General features: G+C 39.9%; 3 protein-coding genes across 6 annotated transcripts; all 3 read left to right on the forward strand.

Annotated features, from left to right (window-relative positions):
* The first annotated feature begins 2,211 nt into the window (after window positions 1–2,211).
* On the forward strand, window positions 2,212–6,469 carry tp53i3 (tumor protein p53 inducible protein 3). Its single transcript, XM_063499491.1, has 7 exons — window positions 2,212–2,318; window positions 3,648–3,726; window positions 3,855–4,028; window positions 4,185–4,452; window positions 4,638–4,850; window positions 5,825–6,021; window positions 6,217–6,469. Exons 2-7 carry the CDS (start codon window positions 3,673–3,675, stop codon window positions 6,412–6,414), a joined length of 1,104 nt encoding a protein of 367 aa, XP_063355561.1. The 5' UTR covers window positions 2,212–2,318; window positions 3,648–3,672; the 3' UTR covers window positions 6,415–6,469.
* Window positions 6,470–7,731: 1,262 nt separating this feature from the next.
* Window positions 7,732–17,155, forward strand: dnajc5gb (DnaJ (Hsp40) homolog, subfamily C, member 5 gamma b). Of its 4 annotated transcripts, none has more exons than XM_063499905.1 (7): window positions 7,732–7,896; window positions 9,363–9,492; window positions 11,013–11,226; window positions 11,389–11,542; window positions 13,189–13,245; window positions 14,194–14,250; window positions 15,123–17,155. In XM_063499905.1, exons 2-7 carry the CDS (start codon window positions 9,380–9,382, stop codon window positions 15,185–15,187), a joined length of 660 nt encoding a protein of 219 aa, XP_063355975.1. In that variant the 5' UTR covers window positions 7,732–7,896; window positions 9,363–9,379; the 3' UTR covers window positions 15,188–17,155. The 4 variants fall into 4 exon arrangements, with proteins under 4 accessions (XP_063355975.1, XP_063355977.1, XP_063355976.1 ...); XM_063499907.1 differs by having other exon boundaries at window positions 14,197–14,250; XM_063499906.1 differs by having other exon boundaries at window positions 13,192–13,245.
* Window positions 17,156–17,731: 576 nt separating this feature from the next.
* LOC134645533 (proton-coupled zinc antiporter SLC30A2-like) lies at window positions 17,732–21,742 on the forward strand. Its single transcript, XM_063499005.2, has 7 exons — window positions 17,732–17,765; window positions 17,968–18,114; window positions 18,583–18,736; window positions 18,834–19,032; window positions 19,425–19,530; window positions 19,607–19,741; window positions 21,462–21,742. The coding sequence occupies exons 1-7, from the start codon at window positions 17,747–17,749 to the stop codon at window positions 21,587–21,589; spliced, it is 888 nt and encodes a 295-aa protein (XP_063355075.2). The 5' UTR covers window positions 17,732–17,746; the 3' UTR covers window positions 21,590–21,742.
* Window positions 21,743–22,246: the final 504 nt, after the last annotated feature.

Below are 22,246 nucleotides of genomic sequence, written 5' to 3' on the forward strand. Positions count from 1 at the left end.
CAGCAGCACATTCCTTAGAGATTCAGTTTCAGCACAATCATGGAGTTTGTTGCACATCAAACGACTAATAAGAACTAGTTTTGTTTTTAAGGTATTGAGTTGTGAAAAAGTAAAAATGCCCAAATACCTTTCAAATTCCTCTACGAAGGTTTCGTAACAACCTCCACGTCTTTTTTATCTTTCAGCTTCTCTATAAATTCCATCACCTTCTTGTGTAACATCTCTCTCTGAAGCAGTCTCAGCCTTTCCATTTCCTCTTGGGCTTTCTGCTGTTGCCTGGCCAGCTCTTTTTCTGATATTGAGTCAATAGTTGCAATCTTTTTCATCTCCATAAGTGACAAGTTGCTCTGGACTTTCCCTTTGTGTCTCACAGAACTTGTGGGTTTAGTCGATGGTGGTGGTGCTGATATGGACCGACCCTGTTCCACGAGTTTAGATCCTTCATAGCTGGATTTGCTAGAACGCAATCGTCCAGCAGATGTGTATATCGCCCTGGAGAAGTTTGCGTCTGCATTTCGTTCATACTCGGCGATTTCTTTCATAGCGATGCTGACTGTAGCTTTTGGTTCACAGACTTGTACAATCACCAACCGTTTTGCTTCATTTAGCAGTTTGTCCCTTCGCTGTTGAAGCATTTTCTGGGTGTATCGGTGCTGTTTATCCAACATGTTTAGCTTATGTTGCAGATCTCGGTCCTCCTTTTGGTTTAGCACTCTTAACACTCTTTGAAGTTCAGGTCTTCTATAGATGTGATTCATTATATCCATTATATCCAAGGACTAGGCGGAGGAAAGCATTTTTTGAGCTTTTTTTTTTTTTTATTAAAACCAAAAATATCAGTTTTATTACCTGATTTTTGTGCACTAGTCCACTGAGCACAGTCATACAGGTGTGTTTGGTCCCATGGCAGTCTCACCATCTGTAATATAATAGTCTATTGTAAAGCATGTCTAATGGAGGCTTTGTTGGTGATTTGCAAGTGTGCAGTAATTGTTCATCAGCACATTCCTTAGAGATTCAATTTCAGCACAGTAGCAGGGCTTCTTGCACGTTACATTGTGACTGTGAAAAATACTTCGATTTTGTGCAGTTTTCTCCCTGCTGCTTCATATAATTCACTGTTTGGGGTTATGATAAAAAATGAATTGTAAATGTACATTTTGGGAGACAATTACATTATGAGTTACCATTTGTTTTACTTTAAATGCTGTGCAAATAAATACAATCAGAGACTGTTATTCGAATATCCTAAACTGTTGCTTTTATATAAATGTTAGTAATTAGAGATGTGGTGGTTTTAGAAACACTGAGCTCATGAATCCTAGCTATTCTGACTGAGAAAGATTTGCTTTGACACAAGTGTCACACACGTGTCATCCTTCTCCAACTGTCTTTCTCACCTCCTCCTTCACTATATCTGTGAATCTTACCTGGTCTTCCTCTGACCCTCCTGCCTGGCAGCTCAATGTTATCTTAGGCCTGATGTATCCACTAACCCTCCTGCCAGTTTTTCATTTGGCAAAGATTTAATGCTGAATACGTTTCCCGGTGAAACCCTCACTATTTAACTGGGCTTGGGACTGGCACTAGGAGTACTCTGGGTTGAGCCATAAAATAAATATATATTGGTCATGATCTCCACTAGCTTTCTATATTTATTGATTGGTTTTTCCTAATATTTTGATCATCTATTAACTCCTTCAGTCGTTTTAAGCAAAAACATTTTTTTTATCATTACTTTAAGTTTTTTATCATCTTATTTGACAGTAAACTCTGAATCTTTAGGGGTTTTTTTTCCCTTTGATTGGTTGATTTGATGATTTGTATGACCTTGGGATTTGTCATCTTCTTGTGGGTGTTTTCAATCTGCTTTTTAGTATACTCATTTATAATTGAAAATAACATTTGTAGCACTTAGATCCACATTAGCATGAACATAAGACAAACTATGCTTACGAGAAAATCGCTGTGCTACAGCAGGCAGAAAACGAAAAAGTTGAAAAAAGATACAATATTACAAAAACATGACTCTAGTTTGTTATATTTCTCAGTTTACTTTTATTTGTCTTTGTTCCCCATAAAATATTAATTGCATATATTAAGTTATTATATAAATGGAAATAGTACGAAGTGTCCTGATCATATTTACAAAAAATGGTGTAAAATTGCAGTATACCTTTAACAAGCAAAGCCAGCCCCTCTGGAGTTTGGCCCTCCCGCGCCAAAACTGAAAACCAGGCTAGAAGATGGCACAACAAAACTTCCCAAAATGTCACACAGTTACTCCAAAATTGATCAGCTGTTGACATCGCTGCTTGGTAAGTTTATTCTCTGCAGTGATTTGGCTTCATTTACATTTGCAGATGAGGTGTTCGCTCGTTTTCAGCTGCTTACCTTCACTGCTGCTTCGCTGGTTTTAGGGTCAAACAATGTAATCAATCAGGTTTGTCGATTTACATTATTTAATGAAACAGATAATGATTCGGACATAATGCAAAATACAGCAATCTGAAGCGTGTGAGAATGATGCGCATGCGCATTACGGAAAGGGGCGATCGTGGCTCAAGAGTTGGGAGCTCGCCTTGTAATCGCAAGGTTGCTAGTTCGAGCCCCGGCTCGGACAGTCTTGGTCGTTGTGTCCTTGGGCAAGACACTTTACCCGTTGCCTACTGGTGGTGGTCAGAGGGCCCGGTGGCGCCAGTGTCCGGCAGCCTCGCCTCTGTCAGTGCGCCCCAGGGTGGCTGTGGCTACAGTGTAGCTTGCCATCACCAGTGTGTGAATGTGTGTGTGAATGGGTGGATGACTGGTTGTGTAAAGCGCTTTGGGGTCCTTAGGGACTAGTAAAGCGCTATACAAATACAGGCCATTTACCATTTACAATGTAAAAGCAGAAAAACTCATACGTTTACAATAAGGGCTTTCTCTTTTCCGCTTTTTCGCTGTCTCTTCTCCATGTTTTTTCTCTTTGTTCTGCTAAATAGTTTTGCTATGTATTCTTCCCCTTGAGTTCCTGGCCTGTATTCAGTATTTGCGGTTTAAACAGTTTTGGTCCCATGTAATTGTTTAGAGATGTAAAACTGTGTTAACAGGAGAGTCAAACTGTTTCTGCTACTTCAGGTGCTGACTTTGGCATTAATAACTGCAAAGAGATGAGTTGGCTGTTACCAAATACGAACAGTTAATTTTGATCTCACAGAGGTTTATGCTTGGATATTATTTAAAACATGTAACGGCAACAGCCTCGTTCAGAATCCTTAGCCTCGTTTAACCCAGATAACCTAAACCACTGAACACTGAGGCATTTTTTAATACATTTGGACACACTGGGTGGAGAAGATCACTGAGATAACCAATCCGCAAAAGATATTATATGCAAATAAACCAGGTTGGAGGCTTTATTTAGTATAGACCACAGCATCAGTTTACTCTTAAGGTTTCACACCAGACAGAAGCTGAAAACCGAGCTGAAGCATGTTGCCGTTTTGAATATGGAGCACCTAAACAAATCTATGGAAATGCAGATATCAACAAATAACACTTATTTTATGAAATGCTGCTGCTTATTATTATTAGTAGTAGTATTATCTTTTCTGTAACAACTGGTGCTTTAACATCATAATTTCCTCTTTTGTTTTCCACTCAAATAGCAATTGCCCCTGCAGAGGTTATCTAATGCATCACATCCTGCAACCTGGAAGATTTTTACTCAGAAATACGTGCCACACAGTGAGTGTTTAAGCACTAAATTAAAGCCTACATAAAGTTGCTTCAGTTTTACGTGCTGCAGTTTTTCTTGTTGCGCCACTTGCGGGTCAGAAAGAAAAACGTAGGCCTACTCTACTTTTGTGTTCAAGGTGTGGTCCAAGCATTACGTTAGTGTTGCCAAGATGATGCGGGCAGTGTGTGTTGATGTACCCGGAGGACCGGAGAATTTGCTGTTGCAGTCTGTTCCCAGACCTAATCCCAAAGCAGGAGAAGTCCTGATTAAAGTTCATGCAGCTGCCCTCAACAGAGCAGACCTGTTACAGGTAGAGTATATTATAGCCAAAAGAGCATAACACAGTGCTATTATCTCCTGTAAATCTCATAGCCTGCTTTCAGTCTTCTGTGACTCACTGTATTCTGAATTATATCTAAATTTGCATAACACTGGCCTAAGAATAATTATCTTGTGTTTTCCACAGAGACGAGGCCTGTACCCTCCTCCTGCTGGTGAGAGTGACATCATAGGCTTGGAGGTAGCAGGTACTATCCACACCCTGGGTCCAGGGGTGAAAAAGCAATGGAAACCAGATGACCGGGTCATGGCTTTGCTCTGTGGAGGAGGATATGCAGAATATGTTTCTGTGCCCGAGGAGCTTCTCATGCCCGTTCCCTCTAATCTCACAATGTGTCAGGCTGCTGCAATCCCAGAGGCCTGGCTCACTGCTTTCCAACTGCTGGATTTTGTTGGTATAACAAACATTTCTGTCTCTCTTTGTTTTTCTTCATTTTTATATGTTTTATGGATAAAGATTAGACAACTGAGTTATTCAATGAGTCACATTTATTTCTATTTGACTTTTTTTTAATTAACAAGAGGCCAAAGTCAGATTTGGTGCAAATTCTATACTTGCCATCTGTCTTCTCTGCTCCAGCTCAGGTGAAAGAGGGTGAGGTGGTGCTGGTTCACGCTGGAGGCAGTGGAGTCGGAACAGCGGCTGTTCAGCTTGTTTGTCTGTTTCGGGGTGTGCCGGTTGTCACTGCAGGGAGCCCAGAAAAATTGAAGCTGGCTGAGAAACTGGGCGCTGTAGTTGGATTCAACTACAAAGAGGAGAGCTTTGCACAGGGAGTGCATGACTTCACTGGAGGTGAATTATGGAAAACAACATGCAGTTAATTTTGCTGCAGGCGACGGTGCAGTGTCTCTGCTGACAATCCCTAATGATAGCATTGTTTTTGCATACTTCAGATTGCTATCAAATGTTTTGTCTTTGTTTCATAGGCATTATATTGGAGTTAAATGTTTCCAACCACTGTAGCAATCAGAGCTTAATGCTACATAGCTCTTCTGTAGCTTTCTAATAAATGTACATCAAAGAGCTTTGGTAACCAACTCCAAAAAATCCTCCATCAATACTTAAGAAGCAAGTCAAAACACATGATTTCATTTTCAAGGATAAAAGAAAAATGAGTTGTTTTGTAATTTTAGTTAAAAAAACATTTATTTAATCAGTCACAGTGTATTTGTTTAGAACAGGGGTCAAGCATAAGACCGGGGGGAGAATCGGCCTGCCAAAGAGTCCAATCGCGCCCACTGGAAAATGCAAAGGAGGGCATAAAGATTGGAGTTCTCGGTGTATTTTCATTACATTTACAACTTTTCCTACTGATACAAACCTCCTCTATGGTCATTCATACTGCACTAATGTAGTAAAGTTGCATTAAAAACAGCGGACGGATAGAATAGTTCCTGTATTTTCACTCTTCACTGCAGAAATGTAGTCTTCATTGGTCTTGTTTAGCCTAGCTAACCTACACCACAAAACACTGAAGTAATTTTGAATACATTTGAACACAATGGGTGGAAAAGGTCACTGAAATAACAAATCTGCATAAGAGGATATTATATGCAAATAAACTGGGTTAAAGGCTATATTCAGTATGGACCACAGCATTAGTTCACTCCTAAACTTTCACGCTAAACATGGAGTCAAAGTGGGCTGTGGTGGGCCATGATGTAAAATAAGATTAGCATCTCTGGTTTGGAGCTATTTTGAATCAAGAACTTGATTGTATTGGAAAATTGCAGTCACCTATAATTGTAAAATCTCTCATTTCACAGGCAAGGGAGCAAATGTGATCCTTGATTGCATTGGTGGGCGCAACTGGGAGTCAAATGTGAGCTCTTTGGCCATCGACGGCAGGTGGGTGCTGTACGGCACCATGGGAGGGAGGGCGGTAGAGGGAGATCTGCTGGGCAAACTGCTGTCCAAGCGAGGCCACTTGCTCACTAGTCTCCTCCGCTCTCGTAGCCTGCAGGTAAGAACTGAAAACAGAAGTGACACAACAGCTGTGTTTCTTCATCTCTGTGCTGACTCATGTCAGTGTCGCTTTCCTCTCCTGGGTCTGGTTTGCCAAAATGAGGCAACTTGCTTGGGTTACTTTTCAGACATCTCTTGTAATATATATGTTTGCAACTGGACCTGATATGTACTTTGCATTTTCCTTTCACAGTACAAAGCTGACCTGGTGAAAGCTTTTACAGGCAGGGTGTTGCCATATTTCTCAGACCAGCCTGCCACCCTGAGGCCAGTGATTGACAGCACATTTAGCCTGGATGACATTGCAGAGGCTCATAAGCACATGGAAGCTAACAGAAACATGGGGAAGATTGTCATCGATGTGATTCCACAGATTGAGCAAACACAGTGATGAATTCATACTGTAATAGAAACGCACTGGCTTTGAAATTTCCCAAAACACTGAAACCCACTGTCATTGTAAAACTTTTCTTTTGTTATGAATATTCACAAATTACTAATAAAATAGACCAAATCACTGTTTTTCATTTTCTGTTCTAGTTTTGTTACGATTACGTCCCGTGTTACTGTTCTTTTTCTATCCCCTATTCATTGAGGTGAGTTTTCTCCTGTGGTGGTATTACTCACAATTTTCTACTAGCAGCATAGAAATGACAGAAATATGCATTTCAATGCATGATCAATGCTTATAATAGTTAACTAAAAAGTTAAATTGGGAAAAAAGGAAAACTAACTCACAAAACTAGAAAAACATAGACAGTAAATGTTATAAGTTTTAATCTTTGCCAGTTTAGATACATTTTATTATCACAGCCTGCCTGATTAAATTTTGTTGCATTTGCTTATTGAGACTTGTGATGTCTACATGATTGTGAGTCAGCTGACATTTGTACTGTAACAATACCTGTTTTGATTTTCCAAAATTTTGCCCCTGATAATAATCCTCAGGGGTCACCACAGCAGATCATCTCCCATCATCTCACCCTATCTATTCTCTTCTGCCACACCAACCCTCTGCATATCCTCCCACAGTACATCCACGTACCTCCTCTGTGGTCTTCCACTTTTTCTCCTGCCTGGAAGCTCCATACTCAGCATCCTTTGTCCAGTATAAATCCACTATCACTCCACTGCACATGTCCAAACCATTTATGTCTTCTACTGATTTTTAATCCTCGTCTCTCCAGGGCATATCGCCACCTTTCTTAACTCTTCTTCATCTGCTCCCTACTTTCACTAAAGATCACAATGTTGTTTGCAAACATTATATACTCCATGAAGATTCCTGGCTGACCTCATCAGATCACAGATCCAAACTAGAAGGGGTCGAGATGTTTCTTGATGCAATCCCACGCCCACTTTCAACACATCTATCACTACTACCTCAGTGTTATCATACATTTCGTGCACCACCCTCACACACTTCTCTGCCTCGCTATAATTATAATAATAAAACGTGATTTGAAACTGTATTGGAAAGAAAAAAATCGAATAAATAATAATTAAAAAAAAAATAAATAGAAAAATAGCAAACTATAATAACTGTCTGTCTTCAAATTTTATGTGAGCTGGATCTTATATTAATAAATTAAAAAAAAATCGGAAAGGATTTAGAGACGACTCTCTAGACGATGCTGATTGGTTGTGTACTTGTTTAAATAAAGTTCTTTAAATTGAAAAAAAAAAGTTCTCAAACTTCCGGCTTCTGTGTTGCGGCTCCTTTCACAACTTCCCTCCAGGTCATGAGGAGGCAAAGTTAACATAAAAAGGTCGCGTAACTGAGTTATTTTAATGAATAAATATTAAATTAGTCAACGGACAACTTTCGGACTCTATGAGTCGACGGAAAACAGCGAATATCTTTATTTATCTGGTAAGTAAGACTGAGCATGTTCCTCAAGCCGCCCTGCTAAACGTATCTGCGTCAGCTAGCAGTCTGAACCCGCAGGTGTTCACGTGAAATTTAGCAAAACTAGTTGAATGTAAGAGCTAAACTAATATTTTTATGAGTGAGCTGTAGTTATACAGACAGTCGTGTTAAAAGCTGATTCATGTGAATGAATTGTTGACCTATAATCGGTCAAACATGTCTCTCATGAATATCAAGCCATTGTGAACCAGAAGTAACATATCTGTCACAAGTTAGAAGCTGCAGTCTGTGTTTGGGTAATGTGACGCTTATGTCCTTTATTTATCAAGGTAACAAGTTTTATTGACGTTAAAAATGTCAATTTCAAGACAAATTTAGCCAGTAGGGTTGCAAAATTTGCCACAAATATAACATAACAGTTCTACAAAGATATTTTAACGGGCTAAAAGAACTAGGTTGATTATAATGCAGAGTACAAATAGGTGCAATGATGCATTCATAGGGACACTTGCAAAACAAGTCAATTCTTTATTCAATCCCTTAGTAAATCTTGTAGACTACAACCAATTAAACAAATCAAACAAGGGTATTAGGCATAAAAACACATGCAGACGTCAACAAGCAGTGTTTGGCATACATATTGTGACCAGTGGTTCTACATAAATCTTTAGGGGTGGTAGGGTAACTAAAACCAAAAGCCGATTCACTGAATTTAAAGAATTCTATTTTGCTGCTAAGGTGCACGGGCTAATCAAAAAACATGTCAGTATGTAAGTTAAGGGGTGCTGAAATGCATTTGTTGTTCTTCAAAGAGGCTGGCTGACCTTTTTAATTGAAAAGGTAAATGTGAAGGAGTATGATGTCCTTTTAAGGAACAAAACATCCCCAGCAAATAGGCCTATTTAGGTTTATTAGCAATAAACAAGAGTTGTAAACCAGAGTAATTACATGTGTAAAGCACTTTAGCTAACTGCTGGTATGAGGAACCTTTGTATTTAAACTTGATCCTACTTTCTGTTTTGAGCTTTATTTGGATATATGACTGTATGTGGGGTTTGCATGTTGTTCCCATTCTCCCAGAGAACCCCAGCTTTCACCTACAGTCCAAAGACGTGCAGTTTAGGCTAAATTAGGTTAATTGTACAAATGTGTGCAAGTAATACGCTTACTTTCTGTGATCAGAAGTACATCTTCAACCACAGCAATAAACATGAATTAGAACGCCTTACAGTGTCTGAATAGTGTGCTCCTGCGTTCACTTGCACTGGGACAATGCAGATTAATGATATACTGAATGATGTCCTTGGTCAGCATGCTGTCCATCAGAACTTCCAGATATGTTCTTTTCTTTTTTTCCCTCAAACTTCTTTATTTCAACTAAACCTTTGAGCCCTTGAAGTTACTTTCCTGATCTGTCTGCAATGTGCCTGTCAGAAAAGGGTGGAATTGTTTACGTTTTTATGTCACAGAAAACACATCCTGAAACATGGAGGATCCAAACAGACCACAGAGGAAAATGTCAACAGCAGGAGAGAGTTTGTACAAGTTGCTGGGAGTGGAGAAGGGAGCGTCTCCTGACGAATTGAAAAGAGCGTACAGGTGTGATTATCTCTTTCAGTTCTGAGCTACAAGAACTAATAAATAAAATGTTACTCTCACTTGTTAATTGTGCTGTTCTTACAATAGAATGGCATCATTGTTTCAGAGATTTATGGCGACATTAGTGAAATCTTAGGCCACGTCCACACTAGACCGGATAGATTTGAAAACTGCATTCGTCTGAAAACGCTCCGTGTCCACACTAGCATATTCAGTCATTTTCACAGAGTTGTGCATCCACATTGAAACGGCCGAAAACGTTCCAGTACTGCGTATGCGTGAAACGCAAGAAGAGTCGATCTGCCTCATTTCTGTCTGCTGTTTATTTACTTTCTGGCTCTTTGAAACGTCGTGGCAAAGCACTGACTTTTTTAAATGGACTAACAATGAGGTGGAGTTGTTGCTGTGAGCAACACAAAAGTACAAAGTTATAAAAGTGAGTGAGAATTAAAGAATTTGAAGAAAAGTGAAGCATGTACAGACTGATATTAATCTTTAATAGGGCTGTCAAAATTGAGAGCAAACAAAACAAGAGCTGTATAATGCCCTCCGCTATCTTAGTTTAATTGGTCACATGACTGCATCACGTGACTAAAATGTGTCATCGTTTTCAAAAAGTCTCAGTTTTTGCTGTCAACACTGCGACACGAAAGCACCGTTGTCAAATGTATGCGTTTTCAAACCGCTGCGTTTTCCTTCAGCGAAAGCGGCATCTCAGTGTGGAATGGGAGGCCAAAACGGAGAGAAAATGATGGGTTTTCAAACGAAAACGCATTAGTGTGGACATAGCCTTAGTCATTGTTTTTAAAAATCAGTTGAGTAAGTGATGCATATCCCAAATAATTTCCTGTGTATTATTCCCCTCAGTATGTCCTTGCTTTGTTTTGTCTCTGTGCTATTAAATAGTTAAGGGGGGGAGGACTGAGATTTTTTTGTATTCTTTTGATCGCCATCTTCTTCTTTTAATCACTCTCTATGCGGGTCGTCGCCGCAGATCATCTGTCTCCGTCTCACTCTATCCCTGCATCCTCTTCTGTCACACCAACCCTCTACATGTCCTCCTTCACCACATCCGTTAACCACATCTCTGTGGTCTTCCTCTTTTCCTCCTGTCTGACAGCTCCATATTTAACATCCTTTGTCCAATATACCCACTCTACCCTCTCTCTAACTTTGTCTTTTAGTCTTTTTCAAGCATTTTAAATGCCACGTGGTTGTGGGTTTTTTTGTTTTTGTTTTTTTTTACGGTTTAAAAAAAGCAGATTTCTAATTTATTAAGAACAGTTTTTTTTTCTGTGACAAACTTAATATTATTAATTATGACTTATGTGATGGGGGATATGTCATAGTTACAATAGCAAGACCTCAGTAATGCATACTCTGTGATGTAGAGGACCACCAAAGATCCAGCTGATTACATTGTCAGTCCTAACAAATCATTTAAGTCAAGAAAAGAAGTCTGAATTCTAACCCTCACTTGTTTGTATATTTTTTAATTTTTTAATTTCTCTTTTGACCAGGAAATTGGCGTTAAGGTATCACCCTGATAAGAACCCAGACAACCCTGAAGCAGCTGAGAAGTTCAAGGAGATCAATAATGCCCACTCCATCCTCACTGATTTGGACAAGCGTGGTGTCTACGACCAATATGGATCCATGGGCCTCTCGGTGGCCGAGCAGTTTGGGGAGGAGGGAGTCAAATATTACTTTCTCATGTCCAAGTGCTGGTTCAAGGTGAGAGGCAAGGGGATGTAGTTTTAAAGGTGAAAACAGAGTATGAAGTTGTTTGTACTGGTAGTAGGTGAATTATGCAGAAATTTAAACACCAAAATGTGACCAGAGCATGGCGCAAAGTGTCCAAAAACTCTCCTAATACTCACATTGGTTTTCTTTTAGACCCTGTTTGTGTGCTGCACTATTTTCACCTGCTGCTGCTGTTGCCTCTGCTGCTGTTGCTGCTGCGGAAAGTGCAAACCACAAGATGAAGAGGACAATTTCGTCTACATGGACCCTGAGGACCTGGAGGCTCAGATCAGAGAACAAGATGCAGGTGAGGAACTAATTCATATTCACTTAAGAATATATACAGTTGAGCAAGGCAGCAGCTTGCATAGAAACAAAGAGCTGGAGCTAGAAAACCAAATGGTGTAGTGTCCAGTTTCTGATTATCAGCATTTTTAAGATGAAAATGTTTCCTCTAGAAATCTAGGATTAATGATATGGAAATATTAGTTTTCACAGCTTAGTCTGCCTTTTTTTCACCGATATAGTTAATTATGTGTTTTCCTGTGGAAAGTCTGCACAGGATGGCGTTAACTGGATTCTCTTACAGTCGACAGCCTCTTGAAGTATTTACAGCCCAGTTTTGCTGTACTGATAACACGGGTGTTACTTTATGCTGAGCAGTTGTAAGCCTGCCAGTAATCTTGATCTTAACTGTGCATGAGCAGTAAATCCAGCAGCTAGTTAACTTTTCCAAGAAGAGGGGGGGTGTACATCCTCATTCAGTACAGGACATGTTTAGAAAATGATATAGTCTATAAAAATGAAGTAAACATCTCAGATGAACAACAGCTGATGACATATTACACTGTCATTGTTTCTTTAATAAAAACTAAGCTAACATGCAGAAGCAGTGTGTGGGTAAACGAAGTACACCCCATGACTCAGTAGCTTGAAGAACCACGGAGGGATGGATGACTTCATCAGTCTTTCACAGGGATGCAGGGACTTTGGCCCACTCTTCTTTATAACGTTGCTTTGGTTCATTGAAGTGGAGGCATTTGTTTATGCACAGCTCTCTTAAGGTCCCACTGCAGCATTTTAATCTTGACTTTGGGAGTCCCATTGCAACTCGTTGATTTGTTTCTTTTCAGTGGGGTGTGTGTGGGCATTTACCAAAACACAGCTCTGAGCATGTTAACTGGGTTGTGGTCTGAACTTTTACTCGGCCTCTGCAGCACTTTTGGGTTTTTTTCCCTCTTTTTTCAGCTGCTGTGCTTGCGATCATTGTCCAATTTTATTACCTAATTTGGGCCAAACCTTTAGCTGTCAGACAAATGGCCTAACAGTTGACTCTAGAATAATTTGCTATACAAAGGAGTTCATGTTTGACTCAGTGGCTGCAAAACGAGCCTAGATCATCACCCCTTCAAGGTTTTGTTCTTGAAGTTTTGTGGTTTGTTCAGATGCAACTTTCCAAACCTAAACCATACTGTCACTTTTTCTCTATTAAACAAGCCATACTTGTTTGGTCTGTTTTTAATTGTTTTCTCTCGAACTTTAACATTTAACATGACAACTGTAGCCTGAAGAATCTCAGATACAGCGCTTGGATTTTTTTGAGTTTTTCAGATCTCTGGGTAAATTTGCTAGGAAGATTGGCAGCTGTCTTGAATGCTTTCCACTTGTGAATAATCTTTCTCACCGCAGAATGATGGACTTTGCATTTTTATCGAAATAGCTTTAATATCCCCCCTACCCCATCTAATTTTAAGACGTGCTAAATGGCAAAATATTTTTTACTTTTATCCTCATGAAACCTGCACATAGAGTGGAAAATCTTGCCCTGATCTCGATCTCTGTAACTGGTGATACTTTACCTCTGAACTCTGTCGTCTTTGTACATTTCAAGCCGAGACAAAAGCAGGTGAAGAGATGTCGTTAAGAAGCTGTGTGTTGAATTTTGTTTTACAGCAGACCATCCCGTAATAGTTATTCAGCCGAACTCTAGCGATGCTGCTGTCCATTCAGGTAAGGTGTTATTCCGTCTTCAGGTAGCGTTCACCTGTTGTCAGCTTCCTGCTGCTCTGTGCTGCTTAACTCGGCTGCTAGATTTTACAGCAGTGATTCACTGTGGAAGATTTTTTTTTATTTTTATTTTTTTGCATGCCAATATCTTGTCCATGTATTAAATCCTTAATGTGAAGGACACATGGGAAATCCAAAGCTTATCACTTACAGAGGACTTTCTGATGATGTGCTGTGTTTGGTTTTTCTCCAAACGTGGTCCTGTGGATTGTGGACAGATGTCTCCACTTTGGTCTCATCTGTCCAGTGGACATTGTTCCAGATGTTTTGTGGTTTGTTCAGATGTGACTTTGCAAACCCAAGCAGCCCCCCCAGTCTAATTTTCAGACGTGCTAAAGGGGAGATCATTTTTGTTTTACTCTGATGAAACCTGCATGTAGAGTCGTAATTAATGAAATTCACTAATGCTGATTCTGTTGCCTAACAAAATGTCACTCTAATCCTTTAAATTCTGCCCTGATCTTGATCTCTGTAATTGATGATCCTTTACCCCCTCCGACTGCTGAATGCTTGTTACGCTGTTAATTGCAATCGAAGCGGTAAGTGTGTTCGTATACTTTCAAACACTGCTTCTGCATTCTGGCTTATTTTTGTTAAATAAATAATGACACATTTCATAGGTCAAGTGAGGTTATATTTCTGTCATTTTAAGACGTGCTGAAGGTCAGATTACTGTTATTCTAATACATGAGACTTGCATGTAGAGTGGCAGTTATTAAATTCGCCGATGCTGATGCCTAACAAAATGTCATGCTAATCCTTTAAATTCTGCGCTGATCTTGATCTCTGTATTCTCTCGTCTTTGTACATTTCAAGCCGAGACAAAAGCATGTGAGGAGATGTTGTTAAGAAGCCGTGTTGATTTACCCAGTGTTGAATTTTGTTTTACAGCAGACCATCCCATAATAGTTACTCAGCCGAACTCTAGCAATGCCGCTATGCATTCAGGTAAGGTGTTATTCCTCCTCCAAATACATTCACCTGTTGTCAGCTTCCTGCTGCTCTGTGCTGCTTAACTCGCTGCTAGATCTTGCAGCAAAGAATTGATTTGATATACCTTTATTAGTCCCACAAGGGGAAATTTCATGTTAATTTAAACGTTTTTGTGCTGCTTATGTTTTCTATCTGTATCATCTGTTGTTGTTAATGAGAAAAGCTTCATTAAGTGTTTTTCAGTGTTTCTATCCTAAAGGATTTTGGAAGGATGTTTTTTTGTTTTTATTATTTTGTTTGTTTGTTTTTTATGGCGTTATACCATTTATATGGTTTATTCCCTGCTATAAAAGATCATGGCTCAAACTGTAATAGTAGTGGTTTTCTTTTTAAGCTCTTTGGGTTTTATTTAATGAATGGTTATAGAAATTTAGACTGTAAGTGTTGTCCATTTCCCACATTATATAAAAAAAGGACACAGAACAGAGTATACAACCAATCATCAAAGTCTCCTTTTGCATGTATGAGCAGATTGCACAGATTGTCACATAATGATTCATACAGATTTATAGTTCTGGAGCTTTGGCTGGAAAAATTTGTACAAATATGGAGTGACATGAAATTTGGTACAGATGGTGTTCACTTAACTTGTTTTCTGGCGCCATCATCTGGTCAAATGCCTTGCTTTAGCGCGCTGACATGCTAAACTAAGGCAGTGAACCCAGTCAGTAATATAATTGCTTTATTTATTTCTAAATGATTAGACGTACTTTCCTTCATGTGTCATTTTCTGTGAGACGTAAGTGGTTTTGACAGCTTGTTGCCTCATTTAAGAGCACTCCCACACCACACACCTGTTCATCACCTGTTCTTGTTACCTTCTGCAGGGGAGAACACACCGATTGTGATTCAGACTCATGCAGCCAAGGGGGGCTCGGGACCTGGAGAATGAACGAATGTATCAAACACTGAAGTGCAGAGAATGTTTTCATCTCAGAGATTTGTTTGTTTACATGAGTCAAACTGCAATTTATTTGATTGTGCCATAGTTATTTTTTTTAAAAATGTGCTTTTTCTTTGATCCAGTCTTGTATTTATTCTTTTTAAATGTTAAATTTCTGAATTTGGGGCAGAGACAAATAACAAAGCCATGCAGATCAAAGCCTCTGAGCTCGGGGATAATAGTTTTTTTTCCTGCGCACTTTAAACTCACACATTCATATTGAATGTTCGGAATATTCTGAAGCTGCCATGATCAGAGCACGTTTTGGCCCAAGATTCAGAAATTTTCATATTTTTATTTTTAATATGCCGATTCAGGGGTTTCTGTGGAAGCTTGAATTTTGGTGTCAGATCTCAAAATTTCGACTCAATAACTCAGGATTTCAAGTCGAGTCCCACTTAAAGTTTCACCTAATCAGACGTGTGAGCCAGCAAGTTGAAATTTTGAGATGGTGACTTGAAATTTTGACTTTACTTTGCCTCGCAGTTTTCAGTGGCTGGGGAAAAAAACGCTTGTTCGGTCGCACTGCACATAGAAACAGACTCTATGTTAAAGGGTTTACAGATGTGGCCACAGATCACACAGATTTATCAAAAAACAGAGGTTTAGTTTTAAAATTTTAGCTCTACCTTATGTGACACATTCAGTTGCTAGCTTGTAAATGACTCATTGAAGTTTAGTCTTGTGATGCTTGCAGAGATTTTAAGGAATTACTAAATCACCTTATTCTGAGAGTTGGATGAGGACTGTTGATCACATTTGTGTTTGTCCACTTGAAATCTACTAAGGATAGATTGTAAATGGATGAAATACCCCCCCCCAAATGATTTATGATTTATATACCTGCTTTTAATTAACACAAAAAGATTGGATTTACTCCAATGGTACGTTTAGAAATTAGTCCTAAAAGAGTTACATTTAACTGTGATTGGATGGGCGAGTGCAGCAATGTGTAGAAACCAAAGAAATCACACGGCGGCTTCTGCTGTAGCGCCCTCTTTGTGTGTGATTTCACCTAGCAACAACCAGCAAGCCCCAGGAACCACTCGCCAACCAGCTGAGGGAGCACACCTTTTTCCAAGCCTCCGCCTCCCTCACTACCTAAAGCAAAGAACCGGCTGCACCAATGGACCATTGTTTATTCTGTTTGTGCAGAGATTAAACAAAAGACATGTGTTTCGGACATGTTGATTGATGTTTCCACTTGTGATGTTTTCAACCTTTATGCTTAAGTCCCTTTGGCTCCAGCTCAAGCTTAATTATACACACAGGCACAGTGACGACAATCCGTTTTAACTCCTGGAAAGTGAGCCAGTGTTTTAGAAGAGGCACAGTTGGTCATTTTTGTCATTGCACATAAGTTAAAAAATACGCAGGAAGGTGAATAGAAAGTTGTGTGAATTTTCTACACTTGACACTAAAACCATCGTCGTTTGTTTCTTTAGAAAATAAGAACGCAGCTTTCTGATTTATTGCCATTTTGACTTTTTTGTGTATGTTGTGATTGTCTTGTAAAGTCAGAGCTATATTTATGATTAGAGGATTTATTACAAATTGAGTATATATTAAGATAAAGGTTCTTTTGTTTAAATGATATTTTTCTATTTTCTCTCGGGGTAAAAATGTTGAGATTGCGCTTCATTTTGATTTCATTTTATACAGATCTGGATATAATAATAATAATAATAATAATAATAATATGGATGCTGATTTTCTGACGATCCTTGCCTGCGGTGTATTTAAAAGCCAGCTTGTATACTTTTGTATGCCAATGATTATACTTGACGCAAAAGTGCCTGAATGCAGTTTTTGAATAATTTTACAGAAATTTGTATTTTATGTCATTATCTAAACATTTCCATGCTGGGTTTGTTCTGTCCACTTTGACAAATTTCCAACTGTTGGTGTAAATTTGAGTTTCTTCTAAAGCAGTTCATGAAATAAAGTTGAATAATTCAGAAAATGTCATGCGGTTGTCTTATGATTTCACTGGAGTTGGCTCAGTAACCTGCCATTGGCTCCTGCGGTGCTCCACCCCTGAGAGATGGCGTGGGTTAGAGCAGGTGGTAAGTTGCCAGGCTTCCCTCTAGCTCCAGGTCAACCTTAAATACGGGAGTGTCTCAGCTGTCAATAACATGAGGATATGGAGTCATCAACAGATCCAGAGAAGCAACATTTGATTGAGACTCATTTGGGGCCTCTTGTGTGGTACGTCTTCATTTTCTTTTGACCTCCTGAAACACCAAAGTTCAACACAGATGGCTTTAAAACTGTTGACTTCCACATTGGGCCAGCCTAAGTGTAGATCTTCCGTCTTGTGTCAGGGTGAGCTGTCCAGAGAAAAAGTGCTCAGACTCAGAATTCAGTGAAGATGCCCTCAGTGTGGAGGGGCCGTGGCAGCACGAATGGCTCTGCCAAGAGGCCGATTGGAGGTCGGTGACTAAAAGGGACTCGAGATGTTTGGCCAGAAAGAAGCTTTTCACTGCATGTGCCGTCAGCCTCGTGTTCATGACGGGAGAGGTCATTGGTGAGACAAAAGACTCATCACAAATTTCCCTGTCAGCAACTCTGATTGTGCCAAAAAATGAAGTTTACCTATTCGTTTTTTACTGTGTCATGCATAAATATGTTCGTAAAGCTTGTTGAGTTTGAATCGCTCCATACAAACTTGATCTTAAAGTGACACACTCAGGCTTCCTCTGCCCAAACACGCATACGGTTTTTTGCAGGTGGATATGCCGCCGGCAGTCTGGCCATCATGACGGACGCAGCTCACCTTCTGACTGATTTTGTCAGCATTGTGATCAGCATCTTCTCTCTGTGGCTCGCATCGAGGCCTCAGACAGGAACCATGACTTTTGGATGGTATCGAGCTGGTAGGAACAAGTTTCTCACGAGTAGCTCTCAAGAATAAATGTTTAAATGTCAAGATTAAATGTCACTTTTGATGGCAGCATCCTGCAGGAGAACAAACACGACACCCTGTCACAAAGCTCCCATCATCTCAAACTGGTTTCGCAAACATGACAAGAAGTGCACTGTACTCAAATGGCCTTCACAGTCAATAGATCTCAATCCGGTAGAGCAGGGATGTGGTGGATGTGCAGTAACTGTGTGACATTATCGTGTGAATATGGACCAAAAGTTTTCAGCTTATTGTTAAATCTGTACCATGAAGAATTCAGGCAGTTCTGAAAGCAAAAGGGCATCCAACCCGATACTAGTAGGGTGTATCTAATCAAGTGGCCATTGAATTTATGTGCATATTAGTCCATATGAGTTGCACAAACTCATATCCTTCATATTTTCGGGGCCATTTCTGACTCTGTTACTGTTTCACGCAGAGATTCTGGCCATGTTTCTATCTATTGTGTCGATCTGGGCCGTGACAGTAGTGCTCGTCTTATCAGCCGTGCAGAGGATCTCCGATGGGGAATACGAGATTGACAGTGAGATCATGCTCATAACATCAGGCTGTGCTGTGGGGGTCAATGTCCTGTGAGTGTGCCGAGCTTACTTTATGGATTATTTCTGCTTGGTTTAGGGGGGCAGTCAGCAGCGGTGAGTGATGACGTCTATGTTTTGTTTTACCCAGGATGATCCTGATCTTGCATCAGCCTGGCAACTCACATGGCCACAGCCATGGGTTTGCCACCAACCTGACCCAGAGTGACAAACATGGGCAGAGGAACAGCTACGGTAATGCAAGTGTGAAGGCAGCCTTTGTCCACATGGTAGGAGATCTGGTGCAGAGTGTCGGTGTCATGCTGGCTGCCATGATCATTCACTTCTGGGTAAGTGTAAGATGAAAAATAAAATAGTAAAATAACAATAACCAAAATAATCAGGATGGGCTTGATAGAGCACTGTACTCTCCAGGTACTCCGGCTTCCTCCCACAGTCCAAAGGTGTGCGTGTCAGGTTAATGGCCGTTTCTAAATTGGTTTTAGGTGTAAGCATTCACTCACTGTAATAGAATAGCAACCCGCAGTTTCTTCCCCATTTGCTCTTTCTTATGGAAATTTTGCTATGCACTTATAACAAATCAATTACATGAGCTGTTGCTCATGCACGCATGCTATATGCAGGTTGCGACTTTTTAACACTGGCCTTACTGCTGTAAATGTTCATTAGAGCAATATCATTCCATCATTTGTTTCTGATCATATTTCTGTCTTCTTCACAGCCTGAATATAAAGTAGCAGATCCGATTTGCACCTTCCTGTTCTCTCTTCTCGTTATTGGGACAACGCTTCCTGTCACGAAGGATGTTTTCAGGATACTGCTGGAAGGTAAACACACTTCCCTCCGCCGGTGGTGACGTTCAGATTTTAGCGACAGTTTACCTAACGTGTGTATTTTCTGAAGGCGCTCCTCGGGATGTGAGCTTGTGCGCCGTGACAGAGCTGCTGCTGTCTTTAGGAGGAGTCACCGCCATTCATAGTTTACACATGTGGAGCCTCAACACGACTCATTCTCTGCTTTCCGTGCACCTTGCCACAGGTAAGAGGCGAAGACGGTACTGTTATTACTGTGGAGAGGAAGCAGAACCTGCTCTGAAACTCAGTAAAAATACTGGGGTAGTACACCAAAAACAGAATTTCCAGTTTTATTATGCTGTTGCCAAATATAAGTTACTTGAAAAATATGGCAAAAAAGAGAAAAAGAAAAGAATTAATTAGTTAATTTTCTGCTTTTGAAGTTGATATCACTGAAAATAGATACATATAAAAGTCAAATAAGATTTTGAAATCCATAATAGTCTGTTGCAAATCTGTCTGCAGATTTTTGGGAGTGCCCACTGCCCCCCTTGGTGGTGCCCCTGCTAAAACTATGGAGGTTTAATTAGAAATGAAACACCACACGCCCATCCTGCACCTTTTATCCTGGTCCTGTAAACATTTGTTTATTGTTTGATCAGAATGTTTGTATTCTAAGCAAATAGGATGGAAAACCCTTTGGCAAATATTGATATATTACAGCAGTAATGTAAGGTGCCAGTCAACTGAAAAAGAAAGTTCTTATTGCTTTCACGAGAATTAGGAGGGTAAGAAGCCGCCAGGTGCTGCTAATTAGATGCATGTGATTAAATGATCATCAGCAAATGATTAATTCATTGATGAACTCTATAGAAGTAAAGGTTTTTGGCAATTTTCTGAAGCATTCTAGTTCTTTCTAGGAGTGAAGGTCCCAGAAAACTCAAAAAACCAAACAAAACTAAAACAAAAAACCCCCAAGATCTAACTCTCAAATTCTACAGGCCCTAGTTAACATGTGAAATATTCAAGTCCATTGACGGCACGTTTAAAAAAAGACTAAGTATGACTTCTCTGCAAACATAACATGGCGGCACACCTTAGGTTTGCAAAGTTGCATCTGAACAAACCACAACACAGGAAGTAATGAAGAATATGGACACAAACACCTCAAAACAACCCCCAAAAGGTTGATTGTGTTCATCTGGACGTAGCGTTTTCAGTGAGAGAAACCTCGTCACTCATCCAAGTGACTTCTTCAGTCTCAGCTGACTGCAGGTTTCCCTAATCTTATAAACAGTACATTTGCCCAATGACTGAAACTAGCACCACTGAATGAACAATGGGCTGTGAGGTCAGTTCATTGATCATTAATATGCAAATTCTCATGACCATTGATCAACAGCTACTGATCAAAGACCACTGATCAATGGCCATGAGTACCATTCACAGAGAGTTGGGGAATGGCTGCAATCACAGCATTGTAAGATGGTGAAAGATGCCCCCTTCCCCTTTTTTTTCACATAAATGGCCTCCTTGACTCCGCGCTGCAACCAGCGTTCCTCCCTGTCCAGGATGTGTACCTACTGGCCTGTAGGTGTAAATAGTCTGCAGAGTCCTGGCCTGACGAGTTAGCTCTTCTGTGTTGTGCCATCCGCTTCGCCAGAGGTTGTTTGGTTTCCCTGATGTTTAAATCACGGCAGCCATTCCCCAACTCTCTATGAATATAATCTGATTTACATAGAACACAAAAAACCCCACAAGTTCAGAATACACGCTAAACAGGTAAAATATTGTCATTTTGGGCTGAAGTTTTATTTACTTCCATGAACTTCTGAGTACAAGCAAAATTCTAGCATCAACAATAAAATGAAGAGGAAGAGTTGAGCCAAAGTTGTAGCAGAAGAAGAGCACTGATGATAAAATCATGTCATTGTCTGTATTTATTTGTTTGTTTGTTTTTCCAGAGGAAGATGCTGATTCGCAGATCATCCTTAGGAAGGCAACAAGGGTCCTGCGCTCCAAATTTGGTTTTTCCAGCATCACAATTCAAGTAGAGAGCTGCAGGATTTCGGGCAGCAGTGTAGAGGTTTAAAGTTGACTGAACAGAGACTGGTGACTGCAAAAATAAAGGCACTGGGTGCTCCCATTTAACAGCTTCATATTTGGGACTGACCAGCTAATGGTACAGCTGAACGTTTTTGGCACTGCAACAGATTTTAAAGAATGACTCCTATGAGAGCAGATAAATGTGATAATGTACAGTTATCCGGCAAAAGTAAAGTTATATATTTTGCTTTTATTTCCCCAAAAATCTACAATCAAAGTTGTTTTTCTTTTGGAAAAATGTTTTTTGAGCCTATAACTGGAGCTTCTTTTGCACTAGTTACATGGGTGGGTCAGCTTGGCTAACTATCTAGATAATCTGCTGTAAAAAGGTGGCTGGGTGTTTGTCCTGACATGTAGGTTGAATTGTAAACACAAGATCTAGGCCTCTGTGTCCAGTCCATTCATTTTACCACAGGTGTACTCAGTCATAGATTATTAACGCAAACGGGATGTGCTTTTACAAAGTTAGGAGCCACCCAAATGATCTGAATATTTCTAAATAGTTTTAGATTTCAGGTTTTTCACAACTTGCCAAAAAAAATTGATGCAATAATTTTAGATTTATAAGACCCGTGGGAAAAAATTAGTTTTGTCCATTTAAAATGTCAAACCTGACGTAGGCTGCATTTTTAGATAAATAATT

Source organism: Pelmatolapia mariae, linkage group LG16_19 (assembly GCF_036321145.2).
Source record: "Pelmatolapia mariae isolate MD_Pm_ZW linkage group LG16_19, Pm_UMD_F_2, whole genome shotgun sequence".
In the NCBI taxonomy this organism is placed as follows: Eukaryota; Metazoa; Chordata; class Actinopteri; order Cichliformes; family Cichlidae; genus Pelmatolapia; species Pelmatolapia mariae.